This window comes from Apus apus, chromosome 17 (assembly GCF_020740795.1).
Source record: "Apus apus isolate bApuApu2 chromosome 17, bApuApu2.pri.cur, whole genome shotgun sequence".
Classification (NCBI taxonomy): domain Eukaryota; kingdom Metazoa; phylum Chordata; class Aves; order Apodiformes; family Apodidae; genus Apus; species Apus apus.
In genome coordinates this window covers 4,977,005-4,992,972 of record NC_067298.1, presented here as the reverse complement: position 1 = coordinate 4,992,972, position 15,968 = coordinate 4,977,005, and the positions used below count along the sequence as shown (strand labels likewise).

At 48.7% G+C, this 15,968-nt stretch overlaps 1 protein-coding gene across 3 annotated transcripts in view; it reads right to left on the bottom strand.

Moving 5' to 3' along the window:
* Positions 1-4,422: 4,422 nt before the first annotated feature.
* MXRA7 (matrix remodeling associated 7) overlaps positions 4,423-15,968 on the bottom strand; it is a 38,586-nt gene continuing 27,040 nt past the window's right edge. For 2 of the 3 annotated variants that reach the window (XM_051634642.1, XM_051634643.1), the window contains exon 5: positions 15,444-15,755. In XM_051634642.1, the coding sequence (XP_051490602.1) occupies positions 15,641-15,755 (115 nt within the window). In that variant the 3' untranslated portion in view covers positions 15,444-15,640. Of the gene's footprint in view, positions 4,457-15,443; positions 15,756-15,968 lie in introns of those variants that run through there. The other variant, XR_007891100.1, reaches the window with a different exon arrangement.

The following is a 15,968-nucleotide window of genomic DNA, read 5'->3' as shown; positions in this document are numbered from 1 at the left end:
TCCCATGGCTCTGGGCTAGGGAACAGGGCATCCCAAGATGTGCTTTCAGGACAGAGCTGTTCAACAAACTGATTAAGCTCCACTGCAGGACAAACTAGTCTTTCAGTGATGTCCACAGCATACCCAAACCAGTCCTTGACTGGAAAGCTGTGGAATAAGGACCTGTTAATGAAGCTGGTGATGTTTGGACCTATTCAGGGTGACTTGATACAAGAACTGAGTTCTAACTGGGAGAGAAAAAGAATGACATTGCCTGCAGCATGTGACTGCTCAGGGGTCATGCCTGTGGGTTAGCAAGGGCTAAGCTAGCAAAGGCTTGGCTTGGAGATCTTGGAGTTCTTGTTTTCCCCTCCTAGTTCAGAAGCCACCTTCAGAAGGCACATACTTTCAGGCTGGGAATCCAGGGGAAAAAGAATTACAAGAGCAAATTTTGCATGGTTATTTGTCTTGCTTTCACCAAACAAAACTGATAGCCCAGCAGCTTCCAAGCTTGCCTTGATTCCACACTCACTGGCCATTTTTCAGCAAGTCCATTCTCCCAAAACCACTGAACAAACACCCAGACATAAGAGGATTTACTGGAGCCAAGTCCCCACCCATCCTGCTGCTGCACTTGCAAGAATACCCCTGGTTCTGTCACTGAGCAAAATCTCAGAAAACTGTACCAGCAGGTGGGGAACAGCTTAGTGAGCCACCTGCTCTGTGTTCTCCATGGGCTGAAGTGCCCCAGGAGAGAAAGAGACAGTGGTTTTCATGTTGGAATGTTAGCAAGTGCCTCCTCAGTGTCCACATAGAAGAGCTGCAGAGAATGGCAAACTTCAGGGGTTTTTATTAGTGCTGTTTTGTCTGATTGGCATCCAGACCCACTCAGCTAATGCCCCAGGAAAGAAACTGCTTTGAAACTGTGTCGTAACACCAGGGCCCAGTTTTCTTCAACATCTTCATCAACGACCTGGACGGGAGGATAGAGTGTACCCTCAGCAAGGTCACTGATGAAACAAGACTGGGAGAGGTGGTGACACACCAGGGGACTGTGCTGCCATCCAACGAGGTCTAGACAGGCTGGGGAGCTGGGCAAAAGTGAACCTCATGAAGTTCAGCAAGGGCAAGTGTAGACTCCTGCATCTGGGGAGGAATAACACCAGGCATCAGTACAGATTAGGGGTCATCCTGCTGGAAAGCAGCTCCATGGAGAAAGACCTTGGAGTCCTAGTGGACAGTAAGTTATCCATAGGACAGCAATGTGCCCTTGTGGCCAAGAGGGTCAATGCTATCCTGGGGTGCATTACGAAATGTGTCCAGCAAGTCTAGGGAGCTTCTCCTCCCCCGCTGCTCTGCCCTGGTGAGAACACACCAGGGTATCCAGTTTTGAGCTCCCCAATTCAAGAGACAGGGATCTACTCAAGTCCAATGGAGGTCCACAAGGATCACAAAGGGACTTCAACATCTCTCCTGTGAAGAAAGGCAGAGAGACCTGGAGCTGTTTAGTCTTGAGAAGGCTGAGAAGGGACCTTATCAATGTCTATAAATATCTGAAGGTGGGTGTCAACAGGAAGGGGCCAGTCTCTATTCTGTGGTGTCCCATAAAAGGACAAGGAACAATGAGTAGAAGCTAGAACACAGGAAATTCCACCTCAACATGAGGAGAAACTTCTTTACTATGAGGGTTATGGGATCACCGGGACAGGCTGCCCAGAGAGGCTGTGGAGTCTCCTTCTCTGGAGACTTTCAAAACCCACCTGGATGTGTTCCTGTGTGGCCTGCCCTGGGTGATCCTGCTCTGGCAGGGAGGTTGGACTAGATGATCTCTAGAGGTCCCTTCCAACCCCTGACATTCTGTGACTCTGTGATAGGGGTCCAAGCTGCAATATTTGCTCCTCTCCCACCCAGGAACACATGCAAGCTCCTGTAGTCAGCACCCACATAGCAGAAAAGACCTTGCCTGGAGTAATCACTGGGAGATGGGGTATAAACACTCTGAATTTGGTCATATTACAACCTCTGGTTACTGGAACTTGGTTTAGCTCTTTCTGCAAGCACAATGACTGCTCAGCTGTTGAGCATGTTCCTTATGACCACAGCTATGGGTGTTAACCTCTCTGTACTGAGTGAAAGAGACCAAGTCTTCCATCCCACTGCTCTTCTGCTTCTCCAGCTCTTCACCATCCACCCCATCCAACTGAACTGGCTCTGCTCCCAGCATTTCTTCATCAGAAGAATAATGAGCCACTTCATTTGAGAGAACTTTTTTTTTTTTTAAAAAAAAAGAACCCAACAGAAAAACATAGTCCCAGCAACAATGGCTGGAAACCTCAGCTCAAGTTACAGAGGCTGGAAAGAACCAGGGCTCCTTTATCCAAATGCCTCCCTCAACAGCCTCTTCTCTGTGCCACCCCAGCAGGAAGCCCAGCATATCACTGGGAGCTGACAGACAGAGACAAAACTGACACCACTTCAGAGCTGATCTCCTTTAAGATCTCTTTGATGGAAAGGAAGAAAATACTCTGTTCCTTGACTAGGAATCTCTCAGAGAGCTGCTCCCCCACAGAGCAGTGCAGAACTGCAGGCAGGTAAGGAGGTAATTTATTAAATTCATGGCTAGTTGGCCCCACATCAGAAAAAGAGCCTCTCCAGCTCCTGTCCCTGACAGTTGCCAGGAGCATTCTAAGACTCTCCAGTGCTCCAGAGAGAGAAACACATGAATCACAAAGCCCAAAACCCTCTCTGTACCCCTGGCAAAAAAGAAAATATAGAGGCCTATTATCTCAGCACTTCACATCTGGCTGTAAAAATCAGGCCCTGCACAGATATGAATTACAGAATCACATCTGTGCAGGGATCTACTAACTGGAGAGCCAGAAGTGAAGTACTTTTTCCTAAAGGTCTTTCCCATATTCTTCCCACTGACTTCACATCAGAAACAATCCCTCTTGACATCTGGCAGAACAAATGTGCCATTTGGCAACCTTTGGGGAGAAAAGTGCTACAGGAATGCAAGCTGTAAGGCTGCTTCTTGAGTGGTATAAATCATTGTGTCCCTGACTTACACTTGGAAAAAATGTGGCCTCACAGAGCCTTCCTCTCTGCTCCTGTTCCATGTTTCACTTCCCTTCTCTCTGTCTATTGTCTTCTATTTAACAGCTGTTCTGCTTTAAGATACCTAGAGGGTCCCATGCTACTTATCTCCATCCTACTCCCTAACAACTTGCCAGAGGCTTTTGCCAGTCATGGACAGAACAATTCTCCAACAGACCAGTTGCACAAAATCTATCAATCCAATCCTGGGAAAACCCCAGGCAAACCAACTGTTGGGCAGGAGAGCAGCACACTGTGCTGCTGTAGTGGAAATGTGAGATCCCTGTGCTCAGGAAGGGTGTGCCATTCTCTCTTGGTTCTCTGGGAGCTGCTTAGTTTTTGTTCAACTGGAGTTTGTCTCACAGGCATTAGATCTCTGGGAAGGACACTCTTGTTGCAGTCTCAGCTGAGGCCAAGAGGATCAGCCAGCCTGATTCTAACAGTGCTGCACAATTATTCCTCTCTTCCCACGAGTTGCAGTTCCTAAAGATGGGTGTCATACTAGTGAAAGTGAGAGAAGTCAGGCAGGACACTGAGTGTGTTTGTCCCTGGCTGAGCAGCCTGCATCTCAAGCCTGGCATCCCTGTTTTTAGTTATCAAACAAGAATGATCAGGCCTACAACAGGAACAGACTAAGCTGTGCTGTTAACAGGATGATGTCAAATTCAGGTGGTGTCTGGCCCATGTGCTGATCTCTGCCAGCCTGCCCTTACAGCTCTCTCCTCTGTGGTGGGCACTCTGCACTCACTGAGACACTACCCAGCCCTCTGGAATGAGCTCCTCTGCAGAGCCACAGCAACAAAGGCTAGAAGAGACATCTTGAAAGGTCATCTCGTGCAGGTTCAGGCTTTTATGGTATGTAAACCAGCCCTGTGACTCCAAGCAGACGTTGGTTGGGGCTTGTCTATCAGCACCTGAGGTTGCCCTCCCTCTCTTCAAGCAATCTGTACCACTGCATCTTACTCATAGACTGTCATCTAGGGCACCCCAACCTTCAGCTTGGTCAATGTCTGAGTTCATATTAACCCTTGATATTCTAATTAAACACAAGCCCAGTTAATTAAAATAATTGGTATCTTAAGAGTGAACACACAATCAAGAGCAAGAGGACAGTAAAAGCTCCTTATAAAAATAGGGACTGTGGAAAATTACTCTTCTGGTGGTTCAACTATGTGTGTTATTCTGTGAAGCCACGAGGTAAAGCACTTGGAGAATCCAAGAGCAAATAACAAGCCCTTGGGTTTATAAGCTTTATGAAGTTTATGACAAAGCATTTGTAAATTACCTTACTGTGTCTCCTTCAGTTGATAATGAAAGGCAGTCATTGCTGAGAGGAATGAGTCAGGCTACAAAACCACCCACTCTTCCAGACAGAAGGCCTCTGAAATAAACAGAAAGGAGACAAACCAATAAAAGGCACTTAATCACATTAGAATTCACCCAGGATGGTGCCAACAGTGCTGCTTTTGCCCAGAGACACGTGGATATCTTTCTGGTTTTTGCTTCACCTGCCACTGGCGGCTCCACCACCACATCAGAACCCTGATGGCTGAAGCCACCATGGTCCAGCAGGTCCCAAGACTAAGGTGGGCTATTTGCTTTGCCACTGTCAAAGTATGACACTGCTGCTCAGGAGGTCCATCTGTTAAAAAAAAAATGGGATGTGTCCTTGTTTAAGCCCCACAAACACATCAAATCAACTACACTACTTATGAACTGAAGTTCAGCTCCTCCCTAATTGACAATGTAATCTGAGAATTAGCTTGACCTCATTTGTAACTCTCATCCTCAGAACACACAGTTTCCTTCTCTGCCAAAACAAACAGGTGGCATGTTATTTGTGCAGTTTCACATGGTTTTCTATCTCATCTATCCAGCAGAAAACCCCATAATGAATTATTATCTTGTTGTGTGATTAGTGTCCGAGTTCTCTGTTAAGCTGTAAAACAATTTATTGCCCAGGGATGGCAGTTCATGGGAAGACTTTTACTAGAATGTTAACTGGTTCTGTTGTTTACTGTTCCCTGTGGAATGCTGCAGTCACTGCAGTCAGTCAGCCTCTCCTTCCTCTTCATACCAGCATTTGGCAAGGTCTGGCCTCACCACTTCAAGTAAACCAGAAGGCTGCAGTTCCATTTGTGTATAAATAAACAGCACATTCACTGTACATACCCCAGGTACAAGTCTGCTACAAACTTTGGGGTGCCCCAACAGTCTGGAAAGTCAACAAAAATAGTGTCTTAAGGCTGCCTGATCTTGTGCCAGGGACTCTGGGTTGATATGCTCAGTCACAGGTACCTGCTCTACCTGCCTGCTCTGCTAACTGCTCCCAAAATGCCAAAACAAAGACAGGTTTGGTAGCCACCAACACTACCAGGGTTTTCTGGCCAGCCTAACCAAGTCCCACCACACCTGCAAACCCTTGGTCACCCATTTTATTAACCTAGTTTGACTTGGAACAGAGTCCAGATGATCAAATTTTGTTTCAACACTGCAAGTGGCCAGTGGAATTGATGCACAGAGAAGAGATGAGCAGAATTCCAAACAACAGACCATCCCCTTACATCATCCCTTCCTAAATCCACCCTGACTTTAAATAACACACCTGTCAACACTGCCAGGTGAGTGACCCAAGAAGCCTGCCCTCCATACCCCAGCCAGCTCTTTCTCCAAAACTAGCTGTACTCAGGGATATCTTGGGGTATTTTGTGCTCCCAAAGAAGGAAAAACAATCCAGAACATGAGACAAGCAGCTATGGAGTGTCCTGACATCCAGTAGTTCTGTTTAAAGAAAGAAGGTTTGTACCAGGAGGTGCTGGATCACAGCTCTGCTAGCTGACCACACCCTGGTGTCCCTCTAGGTTGAGGAGACAGACCCTGCTTGTTCTCTCACCTTAGGGCAAGGTGGTGGATCAGTCCTGGGCTTCCAGATCCTAACCCCAAAGGGCTGCATCTGCCTGTCCCCACAGACATGGCACCAGCCACTTTTTCTCATCAGGGTGTGGTCAAGGGGTTGCTAGAACTGCAGAGGGCAGGATAAACCCCATCACATTTTGACACAATCACCAAAAGGTTGTTGTCTTCATCTCTGTCCTCCAGAAAGACAAACAGGGTTGCCAACACCATTGCTAAGAATTATTAGGATTTATAGACTTGCTTGGCATTAGTAGCTAATTTGCTGAAGCCTTCCACCTAGGTACATGCTGAACTTCTGTTGAGCTTCTCCCTAGTTAAGGAGGAGAAGGCCCCAGAGCTGATTCAAGCTGGAAGATAAGGAAGTTAAAGCCATTGGCAGAAGACACAACCTTGGAGAGAAGAAAAACAGCCCACTTAGAGACAATGATGAGGAACAGGAAGAGCCCAGACCCTAATATTACTATTAGTCTGGAAACTTGGACTGTCAGGGTATAATTGCCCAGGGATTTCTTTATTCAGGGTCCCTCTGCAGAGGCACTCAGCTTGAGCTGGATCTACCACTGAACCACTTAATTAAACTACTTTTTGAGACTTTGTACCAGCAACTCTGCTCTGGGAAAACTACAGTTGAACCTGAGGTGAAAATAAGTCTCAAGAGTGAGAATGTCTACGTGCCAGGAGCAGAATGGGGCACCCATGAGCTCACAGGGGTCACCATCACCACAGCACATCAGTACAAACATTACCAAGTGTCATGCATGGTGAAGATCATGCCTGGGTACAGAATATCCCTGTGCAAACAAGAGTAACACACCCTCTATGACTAAAACATTCACCAGAAAGGGCTGTAGGAGCTGGCAAAAAGGCTGATGGGAGCCAGAGAGACATTCCTGCTGCTCCAGGGGATCCCACCCAGGCAGGGTCACTTGGCTGCCAGGACAGAGCTTTGTCTTAAAGGATCCTGGGACTGAGGGGCCTCCCAAGAGAGCCCTTCTGCTGGAAGCCAGCATAAAGGTACTGGATGCAGGTCCTTCATCTTCTCTGCCTTTGCACCCCAAGTTTTCCAGTGATAAAGTCATCACTTCCCACCACAGCCAGCAGTGGAGCAGCTCCACTAGCAGCCTAGCATGGAGGAAGGGGCTCCCCAAACAACTGCAGCATCTCTGCTGAGATGACAGCTGAGCTGCAGGTGGAACAGCAAAGTGCAAGAGCAGAGGAACCATCCCTGATTCTGTCTGCACGAGTTCTTGGTCCTCAGAAAAGGAAACCACTTGCTAACACCATGGTTAGCAGGATCTTCTCAGCTGTGACTGCCACTGTCCCAGGCAGAACCTTTCAGTAGTGAAAGCTTCCCAGGAGGTCTTTCCTCAAGAGCCACGGGTGCAGAGTTCTCTGTTTATGACTGTATCATACAGGAATTCCTCCATGCTGCAGTAAGTTATGTTCACATCAGATTTTGTCCCCTAGTTTTTGCTCTCAGATGTTGATCTGACCCAGGAAAGAAGGGAAAGCTTGGGATCAGCTTCCCCTGCAGATCTCAGGCAGCACAAAGGACTGCTGGATCTTCCAGGTGGCTGAATGGTGTGTTCAATCAAGCAGCACCTCTATGGTGCTGACAGAAGTTTTAAAAAAAACTAAGAAGGTGTGTAGGGCAGTGTGCAGTTTCCTTGGGACATTTTAGGGAACCATCTCATCCACCCACTCCCAGCAATGCCAGTTTAACAGTGCCACAGTGGGGCTGTTGAAACTGTCACAAAACGAGCATGAAGGACTGAGGCCAAATGCTCTTGGGTGTTCCTGGGCAGCTTAAAAATAGCTGGAATCACAGAACCACACAGAACCACACAATCTTATGGGTTGGAAGGGACCTCAAAAGATCACCCAGTCCAACCCCCCCAACAGAGCAGGTCACCTAGAGTACAAATCCCTCCCTAAACCCAAGCTTTTAGAATGTTTCTCCTCGTATTTCAAGGTCCCTGGGTTCATCCATGGTAGTTCTCCCCTTCTTCACTAAGGTCATGCAGCTCTAACCTGCTGGGATAGCAGAGGGGACACAGGAACCTTTTCTTGCAGCACAAGGACACAGCCCACAAGGCAGGAAGGATCAGCAATGCCCAACCTACAGCATTCCTGCAGTGCTGCCTGAAATAGAAGTCTTCTTTGCTTGTGCCAAAAGTCAAACACCACCACCACAAAGCTGATTTAAAAGTGTGGGTGGGAAAATTTCAGCAGAGTCTCTACAGACAAAAGCTGGGGTTTCTGTTCTCTCCAGCTGGTTTCCACTGGTCTTCCTAGTGCTGAAATGCAGGTAACACCTCATGTAACTAATCCAAAGCTTCACACCACAGTGGGAAAACAATCAGTGGAAGAGAAACAGACCACAGCTACCCTGACTGCTTCAACACTGAAGTATAGAAACACAGGGAGATCTGTGAACAAAAAGCCAAAGCAAATGGGAAGTTCAGAGATCCACAGGTGTGAGTCTCTCTCTTGCCATTCTGACCACACACAGACCAGATCTCAGAAGCATCCAGAAACTGTAACTCCTCCATTTTGTACAAGACACAGCTCTGACTTTTAGGACAACTGTCAGATGCTGGGATAAGCCTACAGTCAGTCATTCCACCTGCCTGCAAAGTGGGAGTGTTGGTTTATCCATCCAGTCAGATGTTCATTAAGTCCCTCTTCCCTCAAAAGGTCAGGGTCTTCTCCATTAGCTGCTGGGCTATAATGTTTCTCCTCCAAAATGAAACAACTGGATTTGAAAATGGTCCTTGCTGACATGAAAGGACACACTCCACACAGAGTGGCAGCTAAAGGGAATTCAGGGTGACAGGAGGGCTTAGAAAGATCCTGTGTTTCAACCAGGAATCACCACCCCAATCCTAACAGCTTACACTGAAATGAGAAACTAAGGCATGAATATGATGCTGTTACTCATCTGAACTCAGGGTTTGCTTCACATATGAACCATGTGCACCCTCAAAGTAAGATTCTTCTGCCCTCTGCTTTCCCCCACATGAGTAGCAGCCAATCTCCAGACCTTGGCTAGTCCCAGCCATCCCACCAGAGAAGCTCTCCACGAGCTCAGACTCAGGTGCAGGAACACAGACACTGCCCTGAGCCACTGCCACCACGTGTGGCTTTCCCAGCTGCACCCCACAGCCTGGCAACGGCCACCAGGAACACCCACTGCCAGCTGACTGCAGCTTTCTCTGCAAAGTTCTTCTCTGCTACCAGAATTTGGGGTATGTGGAAACAGAAAGAAGCTGACAGCCAAGTGCCCTGATGCTGCAAGGCACTAAAAATTCCAAGTATGACCTTTCAGAAGAGTTACTGAACCAACATAGCCACCATCACTCACTAGAAACTAAACACTTTTCATCACTTCCTTTCCCACCCTCTCATTTCCTTAAAACCAGCATCTTGAGTTATTCTCTACTTCCTTTAATTCTCTCTAGCCAAACTCCAAGATCTGAGTCATGGGCAGAACTTGCAAAACTATTCCTCCCACTGCTCAGGTCATTACTGTTTCCTTTCCAATAAAAGGTGGTACCAGTGTTGACAGGGAGAACAAACGAGAGGCAATGAGATCCACAAAGTCCTCTCCTTGGTCAGGACCACACTTGTATCTTCAAGAGAAAGATATAAGGACATGAGAATGATGCCAAATATGTCCCAATTACCCACTTCAGAACTTTGCTGCTGCTATGGCAGGCAAACAAAATTCCAACTCAAGGCCTGGCCTCTGGAGAGGTGGTTTCATCAGAGGAATGTGCCTTCTCTTCAACCACAGATTCCAAACCCAAGCTTTTCCTCCAGTGACTCCTGGCAAGTTTATTGCACTTGACTGAGCAAACAAATACTCATCCCACAGGTGAAGCAAAGTTTAACCCTCAGGGGTGGAGGATTGAGGGAAGTTTTAAATGAGACTTTTTTTTTTTTTAAGAGGAAAATTCTTGTCCTGATGAGGAGGAATTGCTCAGAGGAGTTTTTCCATCTGTAGTCATGAGGTAAAAGTTTAGCCAGTCTCAGGAATGCTGGACAACAGGCAGATCACAAGATGCAGGATTGGTGAGAAATGTGCTGAGAAAAGGATTCTGCACCTCCTTCTGAGCCCTCTCTGGGGCAGAACAGCACTTGAAGACTGAGCAGGACCCCGCTGCAGTTTGTATGAAGCAACAGCACCATCCAGTGGATAAACAGCACTCGCTTGTGCTCCCCCACCATCCCACCTTTACCTGCATTTATCGACAGAAAACAGAGCATTTCAACTTCCTGCCCAGCGTCAGCACTTCAGGGCTGCCCTGACATCAGCCTCGGGTGAGAAAACCTCGGGGGCTGTGTCAGGAGGGTGGTACAAAAGAGCTTCCAAAAGAGCTCTGGCAGCAGCAAATCCTGCAGCACTGTCTGTCCCTAAGTGTCACCTCTCCCTGCACCAGGGCTGTGACTGGAGAGGAGGAAAAACTGGTCCCAAGGGAGGTAAGGACTGGTCATACCTCCTCACCCTTGGATCTTCTCTCTGGAAACAACCTGGCAGCCCAATGTGCTGCAGGGACCCGTGGGTGAGCACACAGGGAAGGCACAGCAGCTCCCAGCAGCTCCCAGCACTTCCCAGCACACAGGGAAGGCACAGCAGCTCCCAGCCCTGTCTGGCCCAGTCCATCCTGCCAGTTTTGGAGATGTGGAGACTGCTCAGGATTCTCCAGGACCACAACACCTGGCTGGTGTGTCTCCTTCTACAGCAGCATCCCTAACAACTTGGCTTCACCCTTCCCCACAGTCCCAAGCCCCACAGGAGCTGTGACAACACCCCCTCACGGAAAACAAGATCAATGATCCCCCTTTTTTGAGACAAAGGGGGATGCCCCAGCTCCTCTTGGTTAGTTTCTTGTTCCCAGCACAACTCAGCAGTTCCCAAACTGAGCAGTTCCCAGCATTCCCAACAGCTGAGCACACCACGACTCACTTCATGACTGCATTCCTGACCTACTGTGGGACTCCAAGAGAGATTTCAGACAAGAGGTTTTTCCCCTTTGCAAAAAAGGAGTGTCCCACCTCTGGGATCCAGCAATCATGCTGAGAAATGCCTCGAAGGAATTAATTCCAAATACTTGACATTGTTTGCAAAAAAAAACAAAACACAAGATTCAAAAAATCCCCAAACTCCCCTGAACAGCACAAAAGGCAACACAACATGGAAATAACCCTGTGGGTGGAAAAAGCAGAGGGTTTGTGTGGGTCCAGCTCTTCCCAATCTGTAGTTATTCTCATTTCCTTCCCAGGAAAAGAGAGTGGAAAGCCATTCCCACCAGATACTCCTGACAAATTCACAATATTCCTCCTAATCCACTCCAGACTTTTTGAAACCTGGATCTCTGGGGCTCAAGGACTGCCTGAGCTTGAAGACTTGAAAGACACCCCAAAATACTGAGGGTGTAGCCAATCAAGACTAAGGCAACACAATCAATTCCTTATCTGCAGGGTTAAGAGCCTTAACACTGGATTAGACTAAAGCACGTTTAGTGGGATTTCGGGAAGACATGTAAGTAACAGCATCAGGAAAACGTGGCTACAAAGCACCTTGGCAAAGCTGTGGGAAGAGCCCTTCCTGCCCAGCAGGCCAGCGATGGCGGCAGCACCCACCTGCCGCTGCTCTGGGCACTCCGAGAGCCACCAGCCATTCCCTTCCCGAGGCGCCAGCACAGGCAGCTCCCCAAGCCAGCGCTGCGGAGGGATTCAACGCTGAACAGCTTAAACCACGGTCACCTCGACTCACCTCACCGCGCTCCCACAACCACCCTACTCAAGTGAACGTCCCTGACGCCTTCAGCGGCGCCAACGACACCCGGCGCACCCATCACCCGGATGCCTCCCGGCGCCGGCGGGCACGGCCGAGCCCCGCCGCCTGCCCCACGGCAGCCCCCCCAGGCACCGGCAGGGCTCCCCGGGCAGGACAGGCCGCACCGAGCGAGGCCTCGGGCCCATCTCACCAGAGCCACCCCCGGGCCCGCCCGCCGCCATCTTGGCGCGGCCCCGCTACGGCAGCCGGAGAGGGACAGCCCGGCCCGCCCGGCCCGCCCTACGGGTGCCCACTGGGGACACGAATGTTTCACGGCGGGCGCTTCGCGGGCGGTGCTGGGGCTGCTCCTCCCCAGGGCTTGAGAAAGGGGGGTTAGAGGTGAGATGTGCTCACCTGGTCCGTGTCAACATGGAAAATGTGCTCACCTGGTCCGTGTCAACATGGAAAAATCACAGGGTGAAGAATAATCCTTTCTGGAACAACGTTAGAGTCACAGAATGAAGAATAATCCTTTGTGTAGAGTATCTTTGCTTGTGCTGCCTGCTTTTGTCTGGTGCAACAACATGTGTGGCTTCTGCCTGCATTGCATGAGGTTTTTGTGTTGTGCAGCAGACACTGGGCAAACATCTTAAGGTTATTGTTTAGCATAGACCGGCTTTGTTGTTAACCATGAGAACAGCATAAAACAGATTCTTGGAAAAAATTAACACGAGCCGACCCTTTTCTCGAAATAGTAATGCATAGGTATTGGTCAAAAAGGATAAAAACTGAGAGATGAAGCCGTTTGGGGCACGTCTTGGTGGAGCAGAGGCTCCCAGTGCACCCAGCTGGCTTCTGTTTGCTTAATAAATTACTAGTTTGAAGAAAGATCCCACTTGGGAACGAGTCATTTATCACGTTAGAGGTGCAGCGTAGTGTTGTTTTCACATCCTAGTGTTAGAAGCAGAGTGTTGGGGGTTTATAGATACATATATACACCCCGGTGTTAGGAATAGTTTGTTGAAGAGAAGGGAGATCTCTGCACGTGCCAAGGACACCTGGGGTGGTGACAGTCCAAGAAGCTGAGGGGCTGAACTGGGCTCCATCTGGGGGATCCCAACACGGAGCAGGATCGATGGCCAAGACCAGACCCAACGAAGCCCCTCGTGTCCTGCTCCCCGGGGCAGGAGGGCACCAGTGGGTGCAGATCCTGGTGGTGGTTGGGAAGGCAGCCACGGGGGGGAGAAAGGTCGGAATTAGACCTTGGAAGGTACAAAGTGACCTGCTGGGATGGGATGTGTGAGCAGGGGCGGGAAACCTGCGGGATCATCAGAAGTGTGGGATGGGCTGTAAACCCTGGAGTGCCCGGGCAGGGGGGAAACGGGGAACTTTGTGTGGGGAACAGGGAATATAAACTGTTATGCACTTCACTGTGGGTGTGCCTGCTTGTTTAGGTCACCCGTTCTGGCAAGAGTGGGAATAAACTGTGCTTGGCTGAAGGGTCCGTTCGGGCCTGTTCATCACCAACATTTCTCCTGGGGGAAAATGTTCCCCCAGTGGCCCCACAACCCTCCCCTGTCCCCCCCACTCCCCCCGAGCCTTCCTGCAGCCACCTTGGCATCCCACAGCCCAGCACCAGGCTGAGGAAAAGCAGTTATTTAAAGGATAATACCCAGAAGCAGGGGGGGGATCCTGCTGCAGCAACTGATGAAATTTCCTGTATAAATATTGATAAGCCTGGATGGAAAAGGAAATGAGAAGCCAGCCAGCCAAGCCGGGACGTGTCCCGTGGCCCCAGGCTCTGCTGCCCTCCATCCTGACACAGACAGGGCCTTGGGCTCCTCTTCCTCACGCAGGGACAACATTCCTCCTCATCCCCACGGGTTTTCCTTCTTAAAATCCCTTTGTTTTCTATCTCGGGCACCAGCTTTATTGAGCTTCATTCTCCTTGCTTAAATTTTGGGGCTAAGTAAACGGCAGGTCTTTTTACCACTGCCCTGTCATCAACGGGAGCTTAAGGTGTTGGTGACACTGCTGGGGGAAGGTGTGGGCAGGACAGGCTTCATGCCACCTGCTCTTTCCTTGTTCAGTGTGATCCTTGGTAGCTTCATGTGAAGCTGAGGAGTTTAAAGACTCATTTTTTTTCCCTCCAGAAAGATTCCTGTTCGGAGAAGGTTGGCATGTAAAGGAAGTATAAACCTGGTTTTGGAAATCTTCTGTCAAGTCTGCAAGACAAAGACTAAAAATAGCAAAACCTTAACTCTCCTTTTCTTGCTTTTAATAAGAAAAGATCCTGCTTTCAGTTTTAAACTAGGGAGAAGTCCAACATAGACATTTCCTACATTTTTTCCCCTTGCACAAAGGAAACTGAGGCCTAGGGACACAGCAAGCTGGCAAGTTGATGCTTCACATCCTGAGAGTTCTTTTCCCACTTAATTCTTTCATGTTGAATAAGAGGAGATGATTTTTAGACATTCAGTTTAGATTAAGTCATGACTGGTAGTAAAAACCAGCTGGATTCTGATAATAAATATGTGTAGAAGGTCTGGCTGAGCAGGACCAGCCCCACTGATTAATCCCCTGGTGTTAAATAACCAGGTGGCCTGAGCTAAATGTTTGTCCCTTCATCTATGTGAAAACAACTAGGAGCTTAAATTATTCTTTAAATAGTGTGGTTGTAGAATATATTGTAGTGGGCAACAGTGACCAGGTAAGGAGATATTTATCTTCCCAGACTCAAAAGGATTCCACAAAATCAAGCAAACCTCATCCTGTAAGAGATCGTTCCTCAAAGCTGGGTCAGAAAGTGTTGCCTCCTTTGGTCAACAGTGATGGAAACTGAGACAACCCTGCCTGCCAGTGGAGCTTGTAACAGGATTTCATCGGAGGGAGAAGCACGTCAAGAAGACACGGGGTTGAAATCAGGAATGCTTGTTGATTCACCCCACCCAAACCACCAGGGCTTGCTCCAGACTGTTCCAAAGCCTCGATACGTTCAGGGAGATTTCCCCACTTTGCTCCTTGCAGTTTTTTTACCCGAGGAGAACAGGATCTGCACGGGACACAATCTCGCTCGTAGAAGCGCCGGCCACTTTTCTGCTCCACTTTTTCCAGCCTCAAGGGGAGATGTTTGTGTTTCCAGGCAGCTGCCCTCTCCTCAGGCGTGACCAGGGGGCAGCCAGAACCCACTTGGATTTGCCTTAAAACCCCAGCATGAATGTTCCTTCCACAGAGAGGAGGATGTTGCCCCAGCTCCCGTGGGTGCAGCAGTGCCTTGCCTTGGGCTGTTCCTTCTCTAACTGGAAGCCTCTCTGCCAAGAGAGCTTGTGCAGTCTCCATCTTTGGAGGTTTTCAAGACCTGAGAGTCTAAAGCCCTGAGTAACCTGGCTTGACCTCACAGCTGGTGCTGCTTTGAGCAGGAGGTTGGATTAGAGACCTCCTCAGGTCCCTCCCAGCCTGAGTTATTCTATTATTTCCACCTATTTCACATCCATCATCTTTGGCTTTCTCAATTAGCAAACTAATAAATACCAGGTTTGAAAGCTCATGTTTATGAAGCATGGGCAGAGAATAAATGGTGAGTTTATCTACTTTGTAGGACTGAGACATAAGACCCAGCCAGAAAGGGGTAAAAAAAAATCTCTGTACGAGATTAAAATCCCATGGTAACTCTTCAAGGAAAAAAGGATAAAAAGGGTGAGGAATTACAAGTCTTTTGAAATATCTATCACAGGCCTATGTATGTTTGCCAGACAAACTGGAACTGCAAAATAACTACCCAAATACCTTTCTAGCACTACAGCCTCCAGTGTGCTGCACAATAAGGGCCAAGATGACTTTTGGGCATAGTCTCCACTGGCTGTAGGGTTATATATCATACAGTCTAAGCTGCTCCTTCATGTCTCCTTCAGACATCTCTCCAAAAGTGTCACTTTTTTCCTTCATGAGCCTGAAGATGGCAGCCAGCTGCTCTCTCTGAACCCTGTCAAGAAGAAAAGGAGAAGTAGGAATAGCCAGTCCCCAGAAGGCACTTATTGCAAGAGCACCGTGGTCAACTGAAACACCAAGCCAAATGCAGGTCATTTTACAAGCCCTTCCTGGCTGCAGGAAATCTGCCCACATGGGATGAGGTTCTTCTTCCTCCACCTTCCCATCTGTCCAGTCATCCTGCCCATCCCTCTGCAGCTCTTTCAAT